General features: G+C 59.2%; 1 protein-coding gene across 1 annotated transcript; it reads right to left on the minus strand.

Annotated features, from left to right (window-relative positions):
* Positions 1–2,468: 2,468 nt before the first annotated feature.
* LOC123820178 (butyrophilin subfamily 3 member A2-like) lies at positions 2,469–21,653 on the minus strand. Its single transcript, XM_045840893.1, has 9 exons — positions 21,589–21,653; positions 19,341–19,414; positions 9,422–9,554; positions 8,865–9,206; positions 6,974–7,255; positions 5,518–5,726; positions 5,394–5,414; positions 4,448–4,639; positions 2,469–2,743 (listed from the first exon to the last, which is right to left on the minus strand). Exons 3-9 carry the CDS (start codon positions 9,498–9,500, stop codon positions 2,630–2,632), a joined length of 1,239 nt encoding a protein of 412 aa, XP_045696849.1. The 5' UTR covers positions 9,501–9,554; positions 19,341–19,414; positions 21,589–21,653; the 3' UTR covers positions 2,469–2,629.
* Between the last annotated feature and the right edge of the window lie 2,857 nt (positions 21,654–24,510).

Raw genomic sequence — 24,510 nt, forward strand, 5'->3', positions numbered from 1 at the left:
CGGGGGAGCTCTATCCCTTTAATTTCCAAAATCTCCTCCAAGGATGCCCACCCCGGCCCACAGCCTGGGAGAGGAGGGAACCGCAGCTGGTTGCCCAATGCAAACAGAGCCGGGACATTCTCACTTTTGGGCTGCTCCAGCTGGCAGGGGGACACTGAAGAGAGCAGGGGGTCAGGCAGGGAGCGGGGAAGCAGCCAGCTCCGTAGGTCCAAGGAGTCGTCACCCAGCGGGGGCGGGGTGGGGCGGGGAAGAGGCAGGACCACCCGCCTGGGGGGCAGATGTGGGGAAATCACAGGGAGACGTGGCACCACAGTTCCGATTGAGGCGAAGGTCCCTGTGGCCTGGGTGCTGCCAGCAGACGCCCACTTAGTGTGGGGCGCCCCCTCCCTCCTCCCGCTCAGACCTGTCCCCGCAGACTGACGCACGCACGGTCCACAGAGTGGGCCACGGAAGCAGGCCTGGTGTGTGCCGCGGGGCAGGTGGCGGGGTGTGGTGCATGGACACCCACTTTCCTAAGCCAAGGAATTTCCTTCAAGTTGCTGGGCTTAGGGAGGGAAGAGACGGGGGGACACAGGGCAGAGCTGGGAGGGGGCGGTGTGGCAGCTACGGCCACTGTCAGGGCAGCCTGGTGACTCAGTCAGACACTGGGGTGAGAGTCCTGAGCACCGCGAGTGAGAGGCAAAGCCCTCTCTGACCCTCGGGGCTGGGGGGTGGCTCTCCAGTGTCCCCAGGCCATGGTAGGGAGCCCAGGGTTCCTTGTCCGCCACGAGAAGGCCTGGTGGGGTCCGGCACCCGCCACCGACTCCATGCTCCCTTCCCGGACCCCGCAGACGGCAATTTGGCCATTGTATGCGCCTCTTCTGGAATGATCTGCCCAGACCCACTTCCCAACATTTCCCGCACGTCCTTAGTGTGTCCCTGGAGGCCTCAGAAGACCAGACTGGCAGTCAGGGTCACAAGGCCACGGCCTGCCCAGCCGGAGGCCCCATGGCAGCTAACGCCACTGGCTCTGTCCTTCTGTGACAGGGTGCAGCCAAGGGGGGCCCAAATGGGGATCTGGAATGTGGTCCAGAACTCAGGGTGTCCAGGAAATATTAGAAAATAGCATCTATATATAGGATGTCCTCACCCCCACACGTCTGAGCTGGGGGATGGCACCCATGGGGCAGGGCCATGCAGAGCTGTGTTGCACAGAGCAGCTTTGCAGCTGACCTCTGGCGTGGGCATTTAACATGTCTATAACCTTTAACCAGTTTCACGGATATGTTAAATAATGTGGCCAGGCTCTGAGCCAGGGGGATGGAAGTGACTTCCACCCAACATGTAACTGGGAGGCAGCTCCCTCTGGTTACAGCGCCTGCGTGAGAGCCTGGAGGAGACTGGCTCCACGCCACGGGGCCACGCCTGCCTGGACTCACGATGGCAACCCAGTACAGCTGGGAGGATCCGGGAGTGCTGGCGGGTGTCACTGATTGTGGGGAGTCGGAAATGGGGCTGCAGAGAAAGACTGGTGCTGGGATTGAAACCCAGGCTTTGGGGTGCTGCCTTTTGCCACGTGGCTTAGGAAGCAGGAGAGACTTTCCCGGAAGAAAAGGGGTGAAAGGACTCTTGCTGCTGGGCCATGGGAAGGTGCCGCCTGGTTTGGATTAGCTGGAGATCGCGGCAAGATGAGGCTGATGGTGCCAGACCCCGGGGCTGCCTGAGCCACGGACTTCTACTTCTTCTCCTGAGACGTGGTACCCAGGACTGGGCCCAGGGGGACTGTGTGCGTCTGTGGGGATTCTAAAGGACTTTGGTATTTGAATGAAGACATTAAGTCATAATTCTTAAGTTTGTACAACTTTGGAATACATAATTCCTTTCCTTTTCACCAGTCTCGGGCATTGAGATGTCTTTCCCCTGGGGGCGGGCAGGCCTAACGCAGTGGGGGGTCCTTTCCAGAACACTATATTGTTCACCCCCCCCACCCCCGCCCCATTCTGTAACACTTGCACTGGTCAGCAGGTCAAGGTCCTCGATGCTGCCGTCAGCTCACGGGCCACAGCCCCTCCCGCAGTGACTCCGAGGCTGGGACCGTCCCCAGGTCCTTCCCTGCACCTGACTTGTGCCCTCACACGTGTCCCTGCTGAACGACCCCTCACCTTCCCAGCCTGGCGTGGCCTCAGCTCTCCCGACAGCACCAAGAAGGGCCCTGGGTCCCGCCACCACAGGGAGCGCAGCTCCGGCAGCCGTGGGAGTTAGCAACCCACACCCGTCCCTGGGTCCTGCAGAGAGGACCCGGCCAGCGAGACCCTGGCTTCGGCTCAGCCAGAGCCACGCGGGCTCCCACCCACAGAGACGCAGGGTGACCGTCGTGCGCTGTGTCAGGTCAGGAAGCGAGCGGTGGGTCATCACAGCGGCAAAGCAACAGCAGCGCGGCGAGGGCTCTGTGAGAACGCCGCGGGGAGGCCAACGGAGACCCCGGGGGTGAGCCGTGCGGCCTTGGATGCAGAAGCAGCTCCACTGAAGGGTGACCGTTACTGCCACCCACGGCGGGGTACCGGGGGCACACCGGGAACAGTCACCGTGGTGATGATGAGGAAGAGCGGCCTTTCCCCAGGATGCACAGGTGACAGGAACCTCGGGGACCTCAGTGGCGGTCAGCGGTGGGTGTGCCTCTGATGGACGTGGATTCCACTGCCTCAAAGAGATTCCAGTGACTTCCATCTGCGTCTTTGATCCAACACTCCTGCTGCGCTAGGACCTGGAGGGGTGAAGGGGGAGGGCTGGGTCTGCTCTGTGCCCCCAGGTCACGGGGTGCGGTAGAAAGTGGCCGCTGGTCCCTTCTCAGCCCCGGGTGATGGGGTCACCGGGAATTCACCCCCTGGGTCACAGCGTCCTGCAGAGCCAGTGCAGCGGTGGACCGTGGCTCTGACAGTCGACCCTGAAGGATCCCAGTGGGGGTGGCCTTCAGTCACCTGCAGTGCCCTTTACCCTTGGTGCCCTGGGAAGGGACCCTCAGGGCTGCCCGTGACCCTGCCCAATGGGGACCGTCAGCAGCCAAGGGGCAGACGAGAGGAGAGGGAGGGGCAGGGGTCGGACATCTCTGTGCAGCCCTGAATTCCGTGTGCGTTACCTATGACACTTAACGTGGGCCTGCCTCAGTTTCCCACTTTCAGAATCGGGCTACGTCCCAGGGTGGCTGAGAGGGTCAGTGGGTGAGGCTCCCCTTGGGCAGCCGGCACCGGTGCCCTGGAGTCACCTACTGGTGCAGCTAGGGCTGTGGGGAGCCGGCCGAGCCAGCTCAGGACGGCTGATTCGGTCTGCACCCCGGGGTCCTCCTCTCCCATGGGAAAGACCGAGTGCATGTCCGTGAAGCCCTCACTGGGTGTGTTTTTGGTGCGTGTTTCCTCGCTGGCTTGCTTTGCGGTGCAGGAGGCCGCCCTCAGCTGCAGGCAGGGCAGTGAGAAGCAGAGACGCTTCTTCAGCCTGAGGGCCCCCATTGCCACCTGCTGAGCCTGGGACCACCGGGGGCTCCAGGGCGGGGCCAGGCCCTGGGTGAGGCACCGGGGAAGTAACCCCCCGTTGCTTTCCCCGCAGGGCAGACGCACGAGGGAGTGGGCTCCCGAGTCCAAGTCTTTTCAAACAGGCCTCAGAGGCCCGGGAAGGGGGTGCGGGAAGGTGCAGCACCCCGTGTGACGCACGGACGGCCTGCAGAAGGGACGTCCCGCACCCGAAGTCCAGGAAACCCCCACGCGCTCCGGGGGGGGGTCACATTTGTCAGTGTGGTCTGCGGGCCCGTGAGAGCCCGGTGGTCACTCCAGGGATACCGCCCCACTGCCCAGAATCCACTCTCAGGGGCCGTGGTCACTGAGCATGTCCTCTCCACCCGCCCCCTGCACACCCCGAGGGGTCAGTGCTCATGAGCCGGGCCTCCTCCAGGCAGCGCCCTCCCAGCGCTAGGACCTGGGAGAGCTCAGTCCCTGGGTCTCGGTGGCCCCGGGGAGCAGGTGTGGTGGGGGCTGTCACAGGCTGCACTGTGTCCAGCAAGATGTGAGCGTCCTAAGCCCAACAACCAGGAGTGGGGACTTATCTGGGAACTGGGTCGCTGGAGTGTGACCTGTCGAGATGAGGCCCTAACGTGACAAGACCAGTGTCCTCTTTTAGGGACACAGACACGCACATGGGGACAACGCCACGGGAACCTGAACATCCGCCCCAGCACAGGGAGACAGTAACATTCTGTCCTTTAAGCTGCCTGGTCTGTGGGGCTGCGTCTCGGTCACCCAGGAAGCTCAGACAGGAAGTTAGGGCAGGCAGGGCAGCACTGCGAGTCCCCTACCTGCACACGGCATGTGCGCCACACACCCAGGTGTCCCTGCAGTCACACCTGCCCAGATGCCCCTCACCTGCTCCAGGGCGGGGAGGGGGGCTGCCACCCCACTCTGCACCGGGTACCTGGAGGTACCTGGGTCTGCAGTGCCTGCTCCCGGCTGACCACCTCCTGCAACTCGACACTGTCCTCAGAATCCTCAGAGGACGGCACGGATAAGCCCTGGTGTTCCAGCAGCACCAGTGTGCTGTCCGCGGAGGCAGCTGGCGGGCAGTGCTCCATGTCCCGGGGCAGCAGCCTCACCCTGGGCTGGGTGCCTCCCTGTGACTGAAGAAGAAAGCCGTGACTTTTGGTGGCAGGGGCCTGCAACACAGCCCTCCCCAACCACTTCTGGGGGAAATGCCACCTCGCCTGATAGCTCAGCTGGGGCCGTGCAGTAGCAGAGAAAAGTACTTCGTGGGGTCAGGTGCAGCCTTGCCCCCAACACCACCGGGTCATCCTAGACGGGGGGCTGTAGTTGAACCCAGAAAGACAGGTTTGCATCCAGACCCCTGGGACCTGGGAATGTGGCCTTTGCAGACGAGGGAGCCGTACTGGACGAGAGTGGGCCCTACGTCCAGTGCCCACTGAGGGTCATCAGGAGACAGACCCACGGGGAAGAGGCCGGGTGAGGACAGAGGCCGGTGCTGACTGATGGGCGCTCACACCACAGAGCACCCGGGAGAGCTGGCCACCCGCCGACGAGGTAAATGCAAGGGCTGGTGGGATGCCACCCCAACGCCTCGGAGGAAGCCAGCTTGCCCCTCTCGCAACTAGCACCTGCATCAGACTTGTGGCCTCCACATCCGGGACATGGTCAGTTCTGTGTCTTTCAGCCCCGAGTTGGGGAGGACGATTCGCAGCCCCGGGAAGCCGTACAAGCCCCGTGCCCTCTGCGCCCCCCTGTGCACCCCGAGGTCTAGGCCAGCAGAGTGGGGTCTTCCCCAGCGGCTGCTCCGGGCTCTAGTGGGGGGAGCGGACGCCGCCCGAAAGGCTGAGCAGTGCACGCTGGGGACGCACAGGGACGGGGATGGGGGCTTACTGAGCACGTCCTGCAGCGTCTCTGGAAATAAAGAGAAAAAGGAAGTCCCGACAAGGGGATGCAGAAGAGGATGCAGGGGGTGGGCTGGGCAGGGAGGTCGTGACCTACTGCAGCTGGGCCTCACCTTGGGCGCTTCGCTGCCACTGCCGCTGCAGCTCTGCGCCCGCTGCTTCTCTCTCTGCTCGTGCTCTCTCCCCTTCTCCTGGAGCAGGGCCTGGCTCCTCTTCCACCCGCGGCGCAGCAAACACATCACACACAACAGGAACATGGCATGAAGCACCACGGTGACGGCGAGCAACACCACCCAAAGCTCTGTGTCCTTGAAAAAGGCACCTGCGAAGAGATGGCGTCAGTCCCTGACCTGATCTTTCTGTCCCCAGAGCGCCCAGACTCTCACTGTCACACAGTCAGGACGGTTTTCAGAAATGTCTCCGCCCGCATGGGATGAGAGGGAGCACGAGGACGCACACACAGTGTCACTGACGTCCCCGCTGCACCCCGCCCCCCACTGACTACCTGCCCCCCCTCAGTCAGCGGAGTCAGGTGACGAAGAATGGACTCTGGGGCTGGGGGCCTGGGTTCCAGTCCCGGGTCTCCTGCACGACCAGCCCTGTGACCTTGAACTAATGACGTAACCGTCTGTTACTGCGTCCTGATCAGTGAGAGCATTAACTTAGTGCTTATGCAGTGCCTGACGCAGGGTGAGTGCCACGCAGGTTTCATTCAGTTTTGAAAACTGAATAGTTTATTTCACCTGGTTTATAGTGGAAACAGCCCCTATACGGCTGCTGTGCATGGTGTCCATCCCGTCCTGTGTCGGCGACCTGCCCGCTCCAGCACAGCCAGCAGGCCCGTGTCTCTCCCGCAGGGCAGCACCCACTGCCCACTGGGTCTCCTCTGGTGGGCACCCCAGGCTCTGCCCTTTGTCCCGGGGATCTCTGGTTTAAAAGTATCCGGTCACAGGCGTCATGTCCCCCGCTGCAGGCTGGCCCGTGGGGTGGTCCCCAGAAGTGGGTTTGGCATCAGTCAGTGGGCAGTTCCGGTGCAGACGGCCCTGCACCCCCACAGCACGGGGGCCGACCCCCCCCCAACACCATCCAACACCGGGAGCACAGACGGCTACGGGGCTGTCTCCCCACAGCCCGCCACCAGAGGGCGCTCACCCCCTCGTGTGTCCTGCTGCTGCCAAATTCCCAGGGGGAAATAGTTCCGTTTTGTCAGATTTGGCATCTTCCTGGGAGTTTTACCTTCCTGGGAACTGATGATTCCTGTTTTTGCTCTTTTATCCACGGTGTTCCTTTATGTTGTAAGGAGATTAGCGCTTTCACTGAGATTTGGGTGTACCTATTTCCCCTCCTGGTGTGTTTGCTGAACTTTCCCATCTGTCTCCACGTCCCACTGCCTGGCTCCGTGTGTGGCAGGAAGAGCTCAGAAGGTGTCTGTGACATGAATCGCTTCAGGGGCAGGGCCCAGGTCCCTGCTCTGTGCCCTCATGTCCCGCAGGGACCCAGGTCAGCAGCAGAGCACTGGCCCTGCCTCAGGGGCACCGAGGAGGCCGAGGCAGGGGGCAGGGCACTCACCTGGGATGGAAAGCCTGGCTGACCTCTCCTGTTCCAGCAGGTTGTTTCTGATGACACAGGAGACCCCCTCCCCAGAGCCGCCTTCCAGGATCACAGAGGCTGAGGCTGCATAAAGGCCCTGGGGGTCTGCAGCCGCAGATGCTGCCTCCGAGGGCAAGCTCTGTCCCCTGGCGTCTCTCCACTGGATCTGGGGCTGCGGGTACCAGCCGGCAGACGTGCAGTTCACACGGATCCCTCCAGCCTCGTAGCCCTTCATGTCAATGTGGGGATCAGAGCCCAGCGCTGGGGAGGAGAAGTGAGCTGAATCATGGGGAGCCCTCTGTACTAGAGGGGTCTCCACAGCAGGGAGGGGCACACACTGACGAGCCCAGCAGGGACTCACCAGGAGCTGCTCCCAGCGTGTGCTGTGCAGCAGAGACTGATCCCCTGATGGGGCCACTGCCTGACCATGGCTGGACCCTCGTGCTGGATCCAGGGGGCTCTGGGCCAGAGCAGAGGCTGCTTCCCCAAGTCCCCTTAGAGACTGCCGCAGCCTCCCCTCCCCCCTGCCCCAGACAGGCTGGTCCCTGGCAGAGCCCCTCACCCCTCCCTGCGCAAGCATGGAGGTGGTGCCCCTCAGCCTAAGTGGGTCGCACCCCACTGCCCCTGTCCGTGCTGCCTGTCCTGTGGGGGCCGTGCCCTCCCATGAGCAGGAGGAGACACACAGGGGTCTGGCATACGAGTCAGGGCAGCTGCCCGAGCAGTGACTCTGTGCACGGCCCCTCGGGAGGCTGCTGCTGCCCTCACTGCCAGGCTGGTCGGCTCTCCCTCCAGGGTCTCCCCCGGAAGTGTCCACAGCGAGGCTGTGCACAGCGGAAAACGTTCCCACGGAAGAGAGTGGATGCAGGGCCAGGTAGAGGGGAGCTACTACCACCTGTCCCCACGCCCCTGAACACAAGGAGGGGGAGGCAGCCCTCTGAGGACCTGAACACACAGAGTCCTGCAGGGAGGGCTCTGTCGGGGGAGCCGAGGTCTCCAGGAAGGGACAGCAGGCTGAGGAGGGGCCGTGCGGGGACAAGGCCAGGGGGCCGCACCGTCCCCGCTCCACCAGCCCCCCCGCACTGGAAGCCACAGGGCAGGACGGTGTCCACAGGACTCGAACTGCAGCCCTGACGCCCAGTATGAGCACTTTTGTCAGGCAATACCTCAAACTGATCCGTCACCGGGGTGGGTCAGGGCCACATTAAGGCCACTGAAGGGTTGGGTGACAGCACAGAGGAAACAGGAACCGTGTGCAGGGACCCACCTCCCTGGGCCGGCTGTGAGTGACCAGTGACACCCTGCACCATCCTGACCGCGTCCCACCCAGAGCCCAGCGCTGCTTCCACATCCCCCCAAACCGCACCGAGTCCTCCCTGACGCCCCCTCTCTGAGACACCCCGGTGTCCCCGTCCCCAGGGGAGCGTCTTCCCTCGCTGCACCCAGGACGTCACAACCTGTTCAACTGCAGCTGTGTTCCCGGGGGTTTGGTGGGGGACGTGGGCCCCACAGGTGTTGTCCCTGCAGGTCAGACCCCTGGACCCACAGGAGTAGGCACCTGGGGGACCACGGCCTTGGTCTGGAAGATGCTGAAGTCAACACCCATGTGCCCCACACTGCGGGGAGGTGTCCCCAGCCTTCCCGTCCCCGACCTGCACTCCCCTGCTGAGACTGGTGGGCGGCGTGGGGGACTCTGTACTGGGTGCAGGAGGAAGTCACCCCGGGGGACCCCTGGGTGTGTCACGGGCCCCAGAGCAGCAGAGATGGAGGTGGGGGGGCACCCATGCTGGTGAGCAGCCCACGTGCTCTGGGGTAGGTCTGCAGCCTCTGCTCACATCCAGGGAAAGGAGCCTGGAACAAGCCTGAGGCTCACCTGCCACCTGCAGCTCCACCTGGGCTTTTGCATAGAAGTCTCCATCTTGGAAATAACACAGGTAGGTTCCGCTGTCAGAGACGCTGACGTTGTGAATCCTGAGAGCGGCCTTCCCCGCAGTGATGTCCTCTCTTATAATCGAAGTTCTCCCTCGAAACTCCTCTGCCGGCGTGTCCTCCTGCCCGTGTGCGTACGTGTGCACTACCTGCCTGCGGCCGGGTCGCTCCCACATCAGCTGTAGGGTCTCAGCGCTCATCTCTGGGGACAGGTGACAGGGCAGGTCTGCGTCTTCACCCACCATGGCCAGGATGGGCTCGGGGGGTCCGACCACAGCAAACTCAGCTGGTCATCAGAAGTGGGGGCTCCGTCAGAGTGAGCAGGGTCAGACACCCAGGGGGTGACCCAGGAAGGGAGGGTGAGGTGACAGACACCTAGATGGTATATCAGCCCTAACACAGGTGCGGTGTGGACAGGCTCGCAGGGGTGGGTGGAGTCCCGGGTTCTGGCTGGGCCCGAAGGGAAAGGATTCACACACGCAGACGCACAGCCGGTCCTACCTGAGCAGGGGCTGAGCAGCTGGACCACGGCGAGGCACACAGGGAGGGCAGGCAGACGGGGCACCAGGCACCTCCCCATCCTGACCTGCTGTGCACACAGAGAGGCCAGCAGGGGCTGGGCAGCAGGGACCACCTGGAAGGAGGAGGAGGGTTCCACGTGGAGAGGCTGCCTCCCCAGGGCCGACCCGGGCACCACCGCCATCACTGGTGACCCCAGAGCCTCCTCTGCAAATGTCCCCTGGGGGTCTCTTCCCCTTGGATCCCACCGTGGAAATCAGCCATGAAACATGGAGCAGTAATGCAGGTACCTTATCCCTCACCAGCAGGGAGCACCGGGCTCTCCTGTGGGAACCTGCTTAGAACCCCCCACTGGCCCACACTTCCCTGCCCCAGCCAGGTGCACACGCGCAAACCACCCCCTAGGAAGGCAGGACGCTCTGCTCTGAGTCTCAATCCCGCTGCTGCCCCCTGCAGGCCGCGCTCCGCACAGCAGCCAGAACGTCCTGCCCCCTCACCTCCCTCCTGGTCAGCCCCTCCCACAGGGTCCCCTGTCAGCCAGGGCAGAAGCCCAGGGCCTTGGACCCCTGTGCTTTAAATTACCCGAATGGTCTAAGCCTAAAAGTTTCCAGAGTGCGGAACACATTTCCACATATTTTGGAGGATATTTATTGTTTTTCATTCCTATCACAGGCCATTTTAAAATATAAAACATAAAAAAATGAAATTTAAGTAACTTAGAATGAAAATTACATCCTGTGTTTCACGAGAATGTGAACTCCTGTGGATGCATTTGGCCACATGTACTCAAGGGGCGACCCAACAAGAGAATTTACTCATAAAAATTCTGCTTTTATTCTCACACCTTTGCCCTTCGGTCCCCCTCACATGCTCCCCTCTGGATGGGGGACACCCGTGGGGACGTCCCTCCACCGCCCTGAACACTCTCTGCACTCGGCGGCTCTGACGCCTCTCAGAGCTTCTGCCGTTTTGCTTCACGTCTTCCACGTGGGGACGTTTCCCTTTGTGGACTCTTTTCTGTTGGGAACCGCCCTGACTGGTATCAGAGGCTGAAACCCCCGCCTAGCTAAGGCTAAGGGAACGCCCTTGGAACCGTGAGCCAGCAAGGAGACAAAAGCTTATCTCCCTGGCAGGAATGCTGCTTCTGCTGCTGAACCCCAAAAAGCTTGGTCGGGTTAGCCAAAGACGGGTAAGATTCCCCACGGGGGAACGACCCAAGCCAGGCACGATCACTTTGGGAGGCCCCCCCCAAAAGAAGGACTTCGGGGGCTGCAGCAAAAGGGGGTAATGGACCCTCACTCCTCGGCTTTGACAAAGTCTGAGTTCTCAGCGTCTGGAAGAAAATCTCCTTATCTCTCGGTGGCCTTAGTTCCGGTGCTCCACCTAAGCCTGAAACAATGACAGGGTAGTACAGCTCGGTACTGGGAAGTGCGGATTTCCCGGGGTGATCAGGCCTAAGAAAGAACATGTAAATTACTGTGAAACCTTCTTTGTTTGGAATGCTCTCAGTTGAATGAGAAGGGTCTTAGGAGGAAGCTAGTTTGTTCCTCAGCCTTACAGCTCTTTGACCCCCAACTAAATAGACCGGCAGAGTTCTTTGTTTTCTATAGTTCCTTACTTCCCCTGGTGAGTGCTGTACTTTACCTGAATTATTATGCAGGATGAGCCTAATAAAAGCAGGTATGGAAGGTAAATCAGCGCGCTCCCCACTAGGGGGGGTGGCCATTCCGTCCCTACTTCCCCACAGAAACTAGTTTGTCTCTGTGCATGTTGTTATTTCTCGCGTGTTTATTGTCGAGCCATCCACAGCGTTCCGTGGTCACTGCTGGCCGGTGACCCACGCGCAACAGCTGGCACCCAACGTGGGGCAGCGATTCGGGACCACAGAGGTGGGACCCCGTTCGAGACCACTTGGAACCAGCGGCTATGAGCCGTCGCTGTGGACAACGCATCAACTTCGGGTGGATTTGCGCGCTAACAGCCCAGGTAAGGGCCGACGACCCCGAACTCTTTCTCGGGCATGTCGTAGGATGCGTTGAATTTTCAGGGAAGTAGGTCTTTCTTTTCTAGGTCGTTTCTCTCTTCGCGACCGCCTATAATTGGGTAAATGGTAATTTAATTCTCAAGTTTGGAAAAACAGGATTTGCCTTGAAAAAAGTAATCAGGTGATTTGTTTTGGCCAATTAAAAATAAATAAAAGGAAGCTTTCTCTTTAAAAAGAAAAAAAAAGGAAGGTAAACATAGGTTGTAACTTATATAAAGGGCAGAAAGCTTTTCTGCATATATTACAAGAAGTTCTTAAAGAAGCAAAATATAAGGTGAAAAAAAAAGCATCTGGTTCAGCTTTTATAATCTATAAGAAAATATTGTCCTTCATTTCCTGATAGAGGGACGTTAGACATTGATGTTTGGGAAAAAGTGGGTGAAAGGTTGAAATCTTTGCAAAACAGTGGTATATCTATTGGTGTGCACACCTTTGTAACCTGGAGGCTTGTCAGGGATTCTCTCGAGTTCATTTGGGCAAAGAAAACAGAGCTAGATGATGAGGAATCTGATTCTGACAGTGAAACGGTGTGCAATTTGAGTGAGCATATCACGGAGGCCCCAACCTTCACCCCCCACAGAGAAGGATGGATTTTGCTCTGTATCTGCTCTGAAAAGGAAATTGAGGATTCCAGGGAAGGTTGAAACTTCACACTCTAGGAATGTAAATGGGAAACTGTAAAGATAAATAGAAAAGTAAAGGTTTTAGGAAAGAAGTTATGTGATGTTAGTAATTGAAGGTATAAGGCATGGAAATGCAATCTTGGTGAATATCAGAAGGGGTATGAAAGAAAGATTAGGTTTGTGAATGTTACAGAAAGTCTGTGGAAGTAAACATTTTAAGAAAGAATTATGTGGTGTGTATTAGTAATGGAAGGTATAAGGCATGAAGATGCAATCTTGGTGGATATCAGAAAGTGTATGAAAAAGAATAGAGAGTTTGTGAATGTTGCAGAAGGTCTGTGGAAGTGAAAGTTTTAAGAAGCCTGGTAGATATCAGAAGGAAAAGGATTTTCCTTCACACTTTATATTTTTCTCCCTACCTGATCCCTCCAGAATTTGTCATTCTAAAGGAGTGAATAATGACATAAGGTTTCTTTGCATAATCTAACAAGATCAGTCGTTAATAGTGGTTATGATTTAATTGTGCCTTCCAACTCTTTCCAAATCTGTTATCTCCAGAATATGACCAGAAAATGAATGAATCCAAATGGCATTATAGCATTTAACAATGCACTGCCCTCTTTATGAGTCCGACAGTTTGTTAACACCTGGTTGCACTTATGGTTTAATCAATGCTGCTTTAGAATTAGTCCAACAGGCCCAAATAGATCAGGAGATCCTGACCGCCTTTCTGCAGTTGAATCAGCACTGGACTGGATTGGCGAACGCCAGGACGCTCTCGTGATTCGTCAACACCTAACCTGTGACCCTGGTTTCTCCAGACTGTGCGTCACACCGCTACAGTGGAATTCCAGCCAACATACTTAGACTGATATACAACATCGCTTGAGGGGAGCTTTCTCCACTAACTTAAAAGGACAAATTGATAAATTGCAGTTGGAGTTACATCAGCAGCTGCAGGACATTCAACGTTTAACCAAACAGGACATTTTTCGAGCTCTTAATGAAAATATTAATTGGCTAAATCCTAAAACATGGTTTGATGGAATTAATTTGAGAATTTGGGTTTTTGGAGCTGCTGGTTGTTTACTGATTGTGATATTGATTTGTGTACTTCGGTGTATTTGCAAATTGTTTTCCCAGGGTCGTATCAGAGACCAGCAGGTAGCCACCTTTATGGAACCCTTAGCAGTCCTAACTGAAAACAAGGGAGAAGGTATGAGAAACCATTCTGGCAGGGGTAAAATTAAAACTCAACACCCACGTAAGAAAGGAGGTGATGAGTCGGTGCGCAGAACTGCAATCCTCTCGTAATCCTCTCGTAAGAAGTCAGGCTTGCATTATGCTCAAACTGCCATGTGATTTGCCTTTCCTGATATCTATGTAATTTCTCTCAAAGATTGAAATGTAATCAGACTTATTACTTTTGTTTTTCCCTTAATATGTTTTCTTGCACTGAATTTAGAAATTTAGGTATGCACAACCCATAGAATTTAGTTTCTGCTTTAATTTCTATTATTGCCTTATGATGTATGTAGATGTTGCTTTTCTTCTGATTTGCATTCGAAAACAGCAAAAGTAGGTTTCACAGGCTTAACAACCACAATTGATTTTAAAAACTAAAAAAGGGGGACTTTTCACCCGGGAAAGAAAAATAGTGTCCCTGGGTGAGATCGGGTGAGCAGGGAGGATGGGCACGTGGGTTTTGGTCAAAAGCTGCTCAGCATTCTGCAGGTGTGGGCAGGTGGGCTGGTAAACCACCCATCGGGAAATGGGCCAGTGCTCTGGGAGAGTCGTCAAAAATATTCACTGAAGCCCAACCCAGCCTCTCACAACAACGCCAGGTGGTCACGGATGCAGATGGGCTGCTGGAACTCTCGCCTGGTGGGGGAGCCTGGACTACAAGGGGCCCACCCTCCTGAAGGTCATTCCTGTGGTTTATTTTGGTCTTTCCTTGTACACCAAATGCCCTGAACAAGTTTTTTTTTTTATGACTTTATTTGTCTTTAGAGAGTGGGAGGGAGGGATAAAGAAAAGCAGAAAAACATCCCTCTGTGGCTGCCTCTCGTGTACCCCTCGCTGGGGGCCTGGCGCACAACCCAGGCATGTGCCCCAGACTGGGAATCCACCAGCCACCCTTTGGTTCACAACCGGAGCTCAAACCACTGAGCCACACCAGCCAGGGCTGAAAACATTTATCCTTACCCCCACGGATCACACTGGCAGGAGTTACTCTTAAAGAAAAACTGGTATTAACACAAAACTTCATATTTAGTTGTGCTCATTAGTAAAATCTACAATAGCAAAATGTATACACTGCATCCAATTTTGTTACAATTATAAATAAAAATGTGTATTCAAGACATAATTCCTGCCCTGACTGGTGTGGTTCAGGCTTTGAGTGACGGCCTACAAACCAAAAGGTCACCGGCTCAATTCCCATTCAGGGCACAGGCCTGGGCTGTGAGCCAGGGCCCCAGTAGGGGGCGTGCAAGAGGCAACCACTCCTTGATCTGTCACTCTCTCTTTATCTCTCTCTTCCCATCTCCCTAAAAATAAATAAAATAAATCTTTTTTTTTTAAGATTTTATTTATTTATTTTTAGAGAAGGAAGGGAGGGAGATAGAGAGTGAGAGAGAGAGAAACAGAGAGAGAGAGAGAGAGAGAGAAACTTCAATGTGCGGTTGCTGGGGGTTATGGCCTGCAACCCAGGCATGTACCCTGGCTGGGAATCGAACCTGGGACACTTTGGTTCCCAGCCCGCGCTCAATCCACTGAGCTACGCCAGCCAGGTAAAATAAATCTTTTTAAAAAACATAATTCCTAGACACACCATGACACAACATGCAACGGTGAGAAGCCGAAAGCTCCCTCTCTCCGATCAGGAGGGAGACAGACGCCCACCCTCACCACCCCCCGCCCCAGAGCACTGGGAGTCCGAGCAACAGCGGTCACGCGAGACAGAGACACACAGCAAGCACATCCGAGGGAGGAGGAGCCTTCACACCGCTCGCAGACGGCAGGACGCGGTACGTAGGACCATTTGAGGACCCGCAAACTCCCGTGAGAACGTGGAAATGAAGGCAGTGAGGTCGCAGGACGCAACGTGGACACGGGTGCACTTCCGTGCAGCAGTGACGGGGAACCAGAGGGAGGTGTCGTCAGCCCCTCCTGCGGCTGCATCCGACAGCAGAAACCACCCGGGAAGAAGGTCAACCAGAGAGTGGACAGCCTGCGCCCTGACGGCTGGAGGAACCGAGAAAGGAGACGAAGAGGGGACACCTGATGGGGGACACACTGAGCTCAGGGTCGGCAGGAGCAACACTGTCACCCCGTCCTTGCTGCCCGAAGCCGAGCCCAGACTCAGGCTGTCCTTGTTGAAACACCGATGGCCTTCTCCTCAGAAGGACAAGGAATCCTGAAATATATTTATTTCAAATCCCTTGTGTTTTATTCCTCAGTGAGGCAGACACGTCCGGGGGAGGCTGTGGCCTTTCTACCTGGCCTGCCTCCTGCTCAGATTTAAGTCCCCCCGCCAAGTGCAGTCCCTCATCCCAGGGTCGCTGCCCTGGTGGCGGGAGCACTGGGTGGGAAGTTGGCAGAACCCCAGCTTCCTCCCAGACTGCGGGGTGTAAGGAGTAGGGAAAAACTTATGTGGCAGGAAAAGAAAACTCCAAAGGTTTCTTATGCTCTGTAACTGTAACACTTGCAAAGTTTCACACAGGACTGTAGAAGCTGACAAGTCGTAACCAAAGCAACGGCCAGTTACTCATTACTCAAGGTCGTATGCAGACTCCGATGATAAGCTCCTGTGCTCTGTAGCTTCTGCAAATTCCTCCTGAGTTTTCTCTTTGTCTCCCATGTAAGGTAGCTGGACCTAACTTCTGCATTCGGCTTCTGTAACCTTGCTTCGCCACGTAGGTAGGAAGCCCGGGACTATTTAAACCCCGGGAGAGTGAGGATCAGTGCTCAGAGGATTTGGATGTTAGCCACCCCCTCTGGGCCCCCGGGTAATAAAGTTCGTGCTTCATTATCTCCCCGCGTGTGGGTGGATTTTCCACAACACTTAGACCATGAGAAAATAGGAACCTAGCTAGCTAGAGCCAGGAGATTACTAGGTTACTGAACAAACATCCTGCCTTCCCGCCTTGTACAAGAATGCTTGGTTTGAAATTCCTGCGCGTGGCCTTTGTAAGCGAATTGCTAACTGCCACGTCTGCTTCTGTGTAACGCTTGCTTGCCCGCCCCGTATAAGGACGTAGTTGTAAGTGATCGGCGCGACTCTGGTTTGCAGCCCCTTGTGGGCACTGTGTCGCTGGACACTTTGAGAGTTCGCCCCTGCGCAGGTTAAACTTGGCCAATAAAGTAACATCTTTGATACTGTGAGTCTCCGATATTTGTTCTCGCGTTTGCTAGATGCTACACGGAGCACCCAGAGGTGGGGTGAACCTGTTTGCGTTCCTCTCGACAGCGGCCCTGAATCCGGGGGCCTCAGGGGGACCCTTTCACCACAGACACATGTTATCCTGGGAGACACTCGTCCTGGCCGCCCCGTGACCCTGTGCATCTGTGACACCCACACTTGAGGTGATTCTTACCAGCCAGGTTGACCTGCGGTGGGCTGCAGAGACCGAGGGCCCCCCACGCCTCCCTGCGCCCACTCACCCTCCCGGCACGCGGCACAGGGCAGGGATGGGGGCTCCAGGTGGCGGTGGGCCAAGGAGGACCCAGGCTCGCTCAGGCTACACTCCGTGACGCCGTCCAGGTCTCAGACTCTGCACACGTAGGAGCCTGTGAAGGGGGGAGCACAGACGTCCCCTGGTCCCTGCGGCCTCTGCTTGAGGAAGTGCCACAGCACCTGGCGGCCTGTCCCCAGCACAGCATCAACCCTCAGCTCCTGGCCCCTTGGAACCTTCTGGACTGATCCCGGGTCCATGTGTCCCAGGGACTGGGGACCTGCCTCATCCTTGGCTCTCCCTGGTATGCGCAGCTCTGGGAAGAGGGGTGCTGAGTGTGCACCCCAAAGAGCCTGGCCACCACTACCCTGGGGGCCACTCTGCAGCTTCCAGGCCAGTGTGCTGGGCAGCCCAGGTCGTAAAGAAACCAGCCTCTGTCCCATAAGGCCAGAGTTGATTTTTAGTAAATAAAAGACCGGGTTTCTTAAGAGAAACTCTCCGCCCATCCCCGGAAGGGGTGGCTTTGGTTTGGGCAACAGACGCTCCAGGCTCTGGTCCCTGCCCCTCCCCCTGCAGTCTCAACTGCACTCCCAGCCCAGGGCCGGAAGCCACCGCTCCTCCCACCTCCCACCCGCAACCCCACCCCCACCCGCCTCTGGTCGGAAAGTTGCGATGTTCCCCATTGTCACACTTCCTGGACAGTCAGCGACTCCGCCCGCCAGGCTCCACAGAGGCCCGGGCAGAATGTGGACAGTCTCCAGTCCCCCCAGAAATATGGGGACCCACCTCAGGTCCCCGTCACCAGCGTGACGTGCACCGGGGCGCACACCCCGTGGACCAGTCCCGGTCACGTCGTGTTAGGAACTGGACCACCAGTGAACTCGGCCTTGTGTTCCCCACGCCTCCCCCGCCTCTCGGGCAGAGAATCTGGGGTCCCGCGGGAGTGGGAAACGGGGCTGCCCAAGCGCTGGGAGAATTCCCACCTTGAACAGCTCGGACCCCAGTGCGCGGGTGCGGGGGGGCAGAACAGAACGTGCTGGTCCCCCCTCCCCAGCCCCCGCCCGGACCCCTGCTCGGAGCTCCCACTTCGCCCACGGTGGCAGCGGGAAGCCCAGAGCAGTCTGGACGCGGACCGCCCACCCCAAGGCACCTGCTGTCAGCGGACGACGCAATTACAGCGTCTCTTCTGCTGGAACTTCTCCCTGGGAGTCATATGCTCCCAGTGAGTCCCCTGGAGCCAAGCCAGGAAACGGAAATGCTGAAGAAAGCGCCACCATTCAGATGGCCAGGGGGGAGGGGGCGGGCGGCGAGTCTGTCCCTGAGCCCAGGGCCCTGTGGCTTCCAGGGGAGAACCTGGAAGACCCCCGCAGAGGCCCCGCCCTGTCCTCCCCCAGCTCGGGCTGACACTCCCTCTCCTCCAGCGGCTCCAACTGCGAGCGCGCCTCGCTGGGGGGCCCGCTGCACTCGGGCTGGAATCCTCCGTCTTTTCCCTTCTCCATGAAGACACGGGTGGTGATCATGGTGCCCAGACAAACCGAGGGAACATGAAACAGCTCCCAACCAAACCACCGCTGTCTGCGCTCTGACGCCGGGAGAAGAAACATCTCAGTGAAGTCACACGCCGACATATTTTCCAGCAGCCATGACACCAAATACAGACAGACCGATCCATCGTGTGCTAGTGAAGGGCGTGAAAGCCCTTGGTTGGGGCACCGGCACCCCGCGCCCACGGCAGCACCGCACACGAGGGGGAGACACGGACCCCCTCAGTGAGATGCACAGTCAGATGGACAAAGCCCCCAAGAGTACCCACAGACACACGCACCCACTGGAACCTGTCAGCACAGAAAGGAGGACCCCTGTCATCGTAGGACCGTGGACACACCAGGGGATGGGGGCTCCGTGAGACTACTCTCACAGAGACACCCCCGAGCTGACCCCATGTCACCACGTGGGACCCAAACACCAACCAACGTCATGAGATGTCCCCTCTAGGGGTTCTGTCATCTTCAGACCGTGCAGGTGGGTCTTTGGGTCGTTGTTAGTTTCTTTGTCTGCCGTGACCTGACAGCCCAACTCCTCCTGGAACTGGGGACGTCCAGGGTCCCCAACACCACTGACTGAAAAGCTATCCTTGTCACAGAGCAGTCCGGGCTCAGGGACACTTTCTTTAAAAATGTCCCCGAGTCCCTGAGCAGGAGAGTGAACACCACCACGAGTGTCTCTCTACATCTACATCTGTGTGACCTTCGGCCACAGAGAGGTGACGCCCTGGCAGGTCCCACCATGACCCAGGGGCTGGGGACACGAGCCTGATCGAGAGAAGCCGGGCACACAAGGCCACATGTCACTGCATTCTGTGTCTGTGACCCGTCCTGACCAGGAGGTCCGTCCCAGAAAGTAACTCAGGGTTGCTGGGGGCCGAGGGGGAAGGGCACTGCTGGTCCCAGGGCTGATGGGAAGGAGCGGGAACGGCACTGCCCCCGACAGAGGGCTCCCCCGGGTCACGGGGTCTCCTCTCCTCAGACAGACCCCTCAACAACAGGACCCCCTCTCACCTGGACCGGGCGGGCCGCACACTGTGTATTCCCTGGAGTTGCACTGCTGCAGGACCACTGTCCCCTCAGGACACCTGGGGGTGGGGGGGACACAGCTTCACTGTTCCTACTTCCACGTCTCCCCAGCCCCAGGCACCCGGGTCTGCACTGTCACCAACAGAAGGGGTCTCCGTGGGCACTCCCCCAGCCCACTTTGGGGAGCACTGTGTGCTGTGATCACAGACCCCAGGTGGGGCCCGGGATCACAGGAAGCCCCAGCCTCACCCCAGAACCAGCTCTGGTCCCACCAGGAGGACAGTTGACCTGTTTCCCCCCATGGACGTCCATGGCCGAGTGTGTGGGCCTGGGAGGTGGAGGGGAGGGGTCCGTCCTGCTTTAACACAGGCTGGGGACGCAGCTGCTCCCTCCTCCCTGTTGCCAGCTGAGAGCGCACAGTCAGTGCAGCACGTTCTGGCGTCCTGGGCAGGTTCGCCAACACCCGGGGCAGCGACTCACTTGTTGAGGACCCGTGTGGGTACTCCCGGCCCCCCCTACCCGCACCACACCGCAGGGCAGCACCTGTCCAGGCCTCTCAGTCACCAACCTTGTGCTTCCTCCACCCCGGGTCCCCACCTTCTTTCTGGGGAGCTCCGGGCTTATTCTGGGACCCCAGACTCCAGATCACAAAGGGAAAAACGCTAGAGACTCCTCCAGGTTCGACAGCGTTTCAGAACCGAAAGCCTGTCTGGCCTGTCCCTTTGCTGTCCTGTGACCGCTGCGGGGAAACGGAGAAGAGGGGTACAGCGCGGCTAGAATTCGGATGTGGAGCCGAGGTGTGGTCTCTTTAGGAGGAACTGCCGCTCCGGGTCCCTCTGCCCACCCATTTCGGCCCCAGCCATTTCCCCCACGCCCACCGACAACCCAGAAGCACCTAGAGAGGCGGAGCCAGGCTCCCCAAGGCAGTTTCCTGTTTTGCTCTCTGCTGAGGGCGCAGCTGGGACAGAGCAGCCTTAACCCCTGCCACCCGGGGCATTTTAGTCTTAGGTCAAAGTTGGCAAGCACCCCCCCCACCCCCGTGACCCACTGGTCACCTGGAGTCCTGCCAAAGAAATGTGTGGAAAGTCCCCCCAGCGCCCGGGAGGGGCGGTGTTCACACAGTGAGAAGCAGGCCCAGGAGGCAGGGGTCCCATCCGCTGTCCCGGGAGCCAGCTGAGGACGTGGAGCCACAGGGCCTGGGTGGCCCCACCGAGTGCCCCTGCCTGCCCTGCTGCCCGGCCCATGTCCTGCTTCTTCGGTTCCTCTGGGACCACTGTCCCCAGTGCTCCGTCCCCAGGGCCAGAGAGGGCGGCCTGCCTCTGCTGGGAGAGCCCGGGGTGCCAGTGAGGGAGGGTGGGGCAGCGGGCACTGACCCCACAGCCCGCTGCAGAGGGAGGCCGTGGCCCCCGCTCACAGCTCAGGAAAGACGGTGGAGAAGCGGGAGAGAGGAGGGCACAGGAGGGACCCTGGGGCCCGGACGTCCACGTGTTTCCCCCTGGCCCCCAAGGCCCAGAGCAGGACGGGGTGGGACAGGGTGCTCACTGGTGGGCACTTGGGCTGCTCCCAGCACTGGGCTCCTGTAAACTGTGCTGCTGTGAATGTGGGGGGCAGGGCGCTTTTGGATTGGGGTTTCAGGGTTCCTGGGGTGTGATCTCTGCAGGGGGGTGTCTGGGTCAGAGGCACAACCCCATCAGATCCCCGAGGACCCCCACACCGTTCCCACGGGGGTGGTGGCCGTCTGCAGGGCACAGGGTTGTTTCCCTCCGCCCCCCCACCACGCCCGCCCCTGCTGTCGGTGGGCGTGCTGGTGCGGCCTGCTGGCCGGCGGGAGGCGGCCCCTCGCTGCTGCGGGACAACTCTGACCTGCGGGCACACCTGCCCAAGTGTGCGGAGGTCCCGCTGGGAACGACCTGGTTCCTTCCCGTGTTGGAGGGGACTGGAGGAGGGGAGCCCGGACTTTGTGATGCAGCATTTAAAGTCTCACACAGTCCACTGGTGCCCAGTTCCAACCTGCACTCCCCTCTGAGACGGGTGGGCGGCGTGGGGGACTCTGTCGTGGGTGCAGGAAGAAGTCACCCTGGGGACCCTTGGGTGTCTCACAGGCCTCGGAGGAGCAGAGATGGAGGCGGGGGGGGGGGGGTGGATGCCGGTGAGCAGCCCACGTGCTCTGGGGTAGGTCTGCAGCCTCTGCCCCCGCCCAGGGAAAGGAGCCTGGAACAAGCCTGAGGCTCACCTGCCACCTGCAGCTGCACCTGGGCTTTTGCATAGAAGTCTCCATCTTGGAAATATACAGGTAGGTTCCCCTGTCAGAGACGCTGACATTGTGAATCTGCAGGGCGGCCTTCCCCGAATGACGTCCTCTCGTGAAATCGAATTTCTCCCTCGAAACTCCTCTGCCGGCGTGTCCTCCTGCCCGTGTGTGTACACGTGCACTACCTGCCTTCGGTTGGGTTGCACCCACATCAGCTGTAGGGCCTAAGCGCTCATCTCCGGGGACAGGTGACAGGGCAGGTCTGCGTCTTCACCCACCATGGCCAGGATGGGCTCGGGGGGTCCGACCACAGCAAACTCAGCTGGTCATCAGAAGGGGGGGGCTCCATCAGACTGAGCAGGGCCAGAGGGCCAGGGGGTGTCCCAGGCAGGGAGGGTGAGGTGACAGACACCTAGAAGGGAACTCAGTCCTAACACAGGTGCGGTGTGGACGGGCCTTGCAGGGGTGGGCGGAGTCCCGGGTTCTGGCTGGGCCCGAAGGGAAAGGATGCACACACGCAGACGCACAGCCGGTCCTACCTGAGCAGGGGCTGAGCAGCTGGACCACGGCGAGGCACACAGGGAGGGCAGGCAGACGGGGCACCAGGCACCTCCCCATCCTGACCTGCTGTGCACACAGAGAGGCCAGCAGGGGCTGGGCAGCAGGGACCACCTGGAAGCAGGAGGAGGATTCCATGTGGAGAGGCTGCCTGCCCAGGGCCGACCCGGGCACCACCGCCATCACTGGTGACCCCAGAGCCTCCTCTGCAAATGTGCCCTGGGGGTCTCTTCTGGGATCCCACCGTGGAAATCAGCCATGAAACATGGAGCAGACCCCTCCAGGCAGGGGTCTCCTGGTTGCGCTGGACCATGAAGGAGCCAGGCTCGCACAGTCTGCACTCCGTGAGGAGGTCCCAGTTGCATTCTCTGCTGATGTAGGACCCTGTGAAGGGGGGCACACAGAGGTGATGGTGGGGCCCAGGGCACAGACCTGACCTGGTCCCTGAGGCCTCTGCCTGAGGAGGTGCCACAGCACCTCGAGGCCGGCCCGCAGCACAGCACCAACCCTGAGCTCCTGCCTCCTTGGAATGTTCTGGACTAATAGCCTGGCTCCAAGTGACCCAGGGACTGGGGAACTGACTCACCCTCGGCTCTTCCCTAGATCCTGAAGCTCCGAAGCTCTGGGAAGACGGGTGCTGACTGTGTGCCCCAGAGCCTGTGCCCACCTGCCCCCGGGGCTGCTCCACAGCCTCCGTGTCAGGGCGAAAGGGAGCCCAGGTCGTCCAGAAACGGGAGTCTGCCTTGTCCCGCTGGGGCTGATTTTTAGCAAATAAAGACCCGGCTTCTTCAAAGAAAATCTCCGCCCATCCGCTGGGGCTGATTTTTAGCAAATAAAGACCCGGCTTCTTCAAAGAAAATCTCCGCCCATCCCTAGAAGGGGTGGCTTTGGTTTCGGCAACCACTGAAACCCCCCACCAACGCCCAGTCTCCAGGCCCTGCTCCGTCCCTGCAGTTCCCCCAGCAAACCCAGGGCTGGGAGCCACTTCTAGTCCCACCGGCAACCCCTCCCCCACGCCCTGGGGTTGCACCCACTGCTACTACCCACCCCCACCCACGTCTGGCCAAAAAACGGCAAGTGTTCCCTTCCTCACACTGTCTGCACAGTCAGGGACTCCGCCCGCCAGGCTCCACCGTGGCCTGGGCAGAACGTGGACAGTGTCCAGTCCCCCAAGAAAATGTGGGGCCCACCTCAGGTCCCCCTCACCAGGGTCACCTGCACCTAGGCGCACACCCCACTGACCGGAGGCAGCCCCAGGCACTCGGGCCCTGGCTGGGCAGGGTACCGGGAGGCGGTCCGGGACTGCCTGGGCACTGGCTGCCTGGAGACCGGGGTCTCCAGCCCCAACGCGCTGACCAGCCCCTGTCCTGGCCTGTTAGGAACCCAGCCACCAGTGGACTCGGCTGAGCTGTGCCTTCTGTCCCTCCCTCCGGCATCCCCCCACCCCAGCTCTCTGCTAGAGAATCTGGGGTTCGGCAGCAGTGCAAAGCGGGGCCGCCCGTGCGCTGGGAGAATTGCCACCCTGAGCTGCTGAGACCCGCGGGTACTCGGACCCCACTGCACGGGTGCGGGGAGCGGAACAGAACGCACTGGTCTCCCCGTCCACCGGCCCCGCTCAGAGCTCGCACTTTGCCCAACGACGTTGTCCAGCCCGCGGCGACACAAGCCTGGCTTTCGGGGTCTGCCCTCCCCCAGCGCCGCGCACCCACCTGCGCCCCGACGGGGAGCAGCAGCAAAGTCCGGAGAGTGGAGGGAGCGCAGCCGTCGGAGCGCGCCCCGCTCCGGAGCAGCGGCGGAGCCGGGTGCGGTAGTTGCACTTACTCGGCAGCCCACGTGGGCCCAATGGCGGCGGGACTGGCTGCAGGAGGGCGCCTGCCCTACAACTCTGCCTTAGTGGGTGATGCAATTCCAGGGTCTCTTCTGAAGTACTAGCTCCTCAGGGTGAGCACGCGGACTCTCAGGCAGGAAACGGAAATGCTGAAAAAAGCGCGCCACCCTTCAGATGGCAAGGGCGGGGCGATCGTCCCTGAGCCCAGGGTCCTGGGGCTCAGCGGAGAAGCACCGGAATGGCTTCCGGGCTGTTCCCCGTCCCGGTGGGGGAGGGGCCGAGCGTGGAGAACCGGGAACACCAGGCAGAGGCCTGGCCTTGTCCTCTCCAAGCGCCGGGACCCGCCCCCAGCCCTGGCTGTCACTCACTCTCCTCCAGTGGTTCCACTGGGAGCTCGCACCGCAGGGGAGCCCGCTGCACACCGCCTGGAATCCTCTGTCTTTCAGCTTCTTGAGGTTGGCAATGATGATGACGACGGTGATGAGGCCCAGACAAACCCCAGGAGAATTAAACAGCTC

This window comes from Phyllostomus hastatus, unplaced genomic scaffold, assembly GCF_019186645.2.
Source record: "Phyllostomus hastatus isolate PE091 unplaced genomic scaffold, TTU_PhHast_1.1 phas_contig_1141, whole genome shotgun sequence".
NCBI lineage: Eukaryota > Metazoa > Chordata > Mammalia > Chiroptera > Phyllostomidae > Phyllostomus > Phyllostomus hastatus.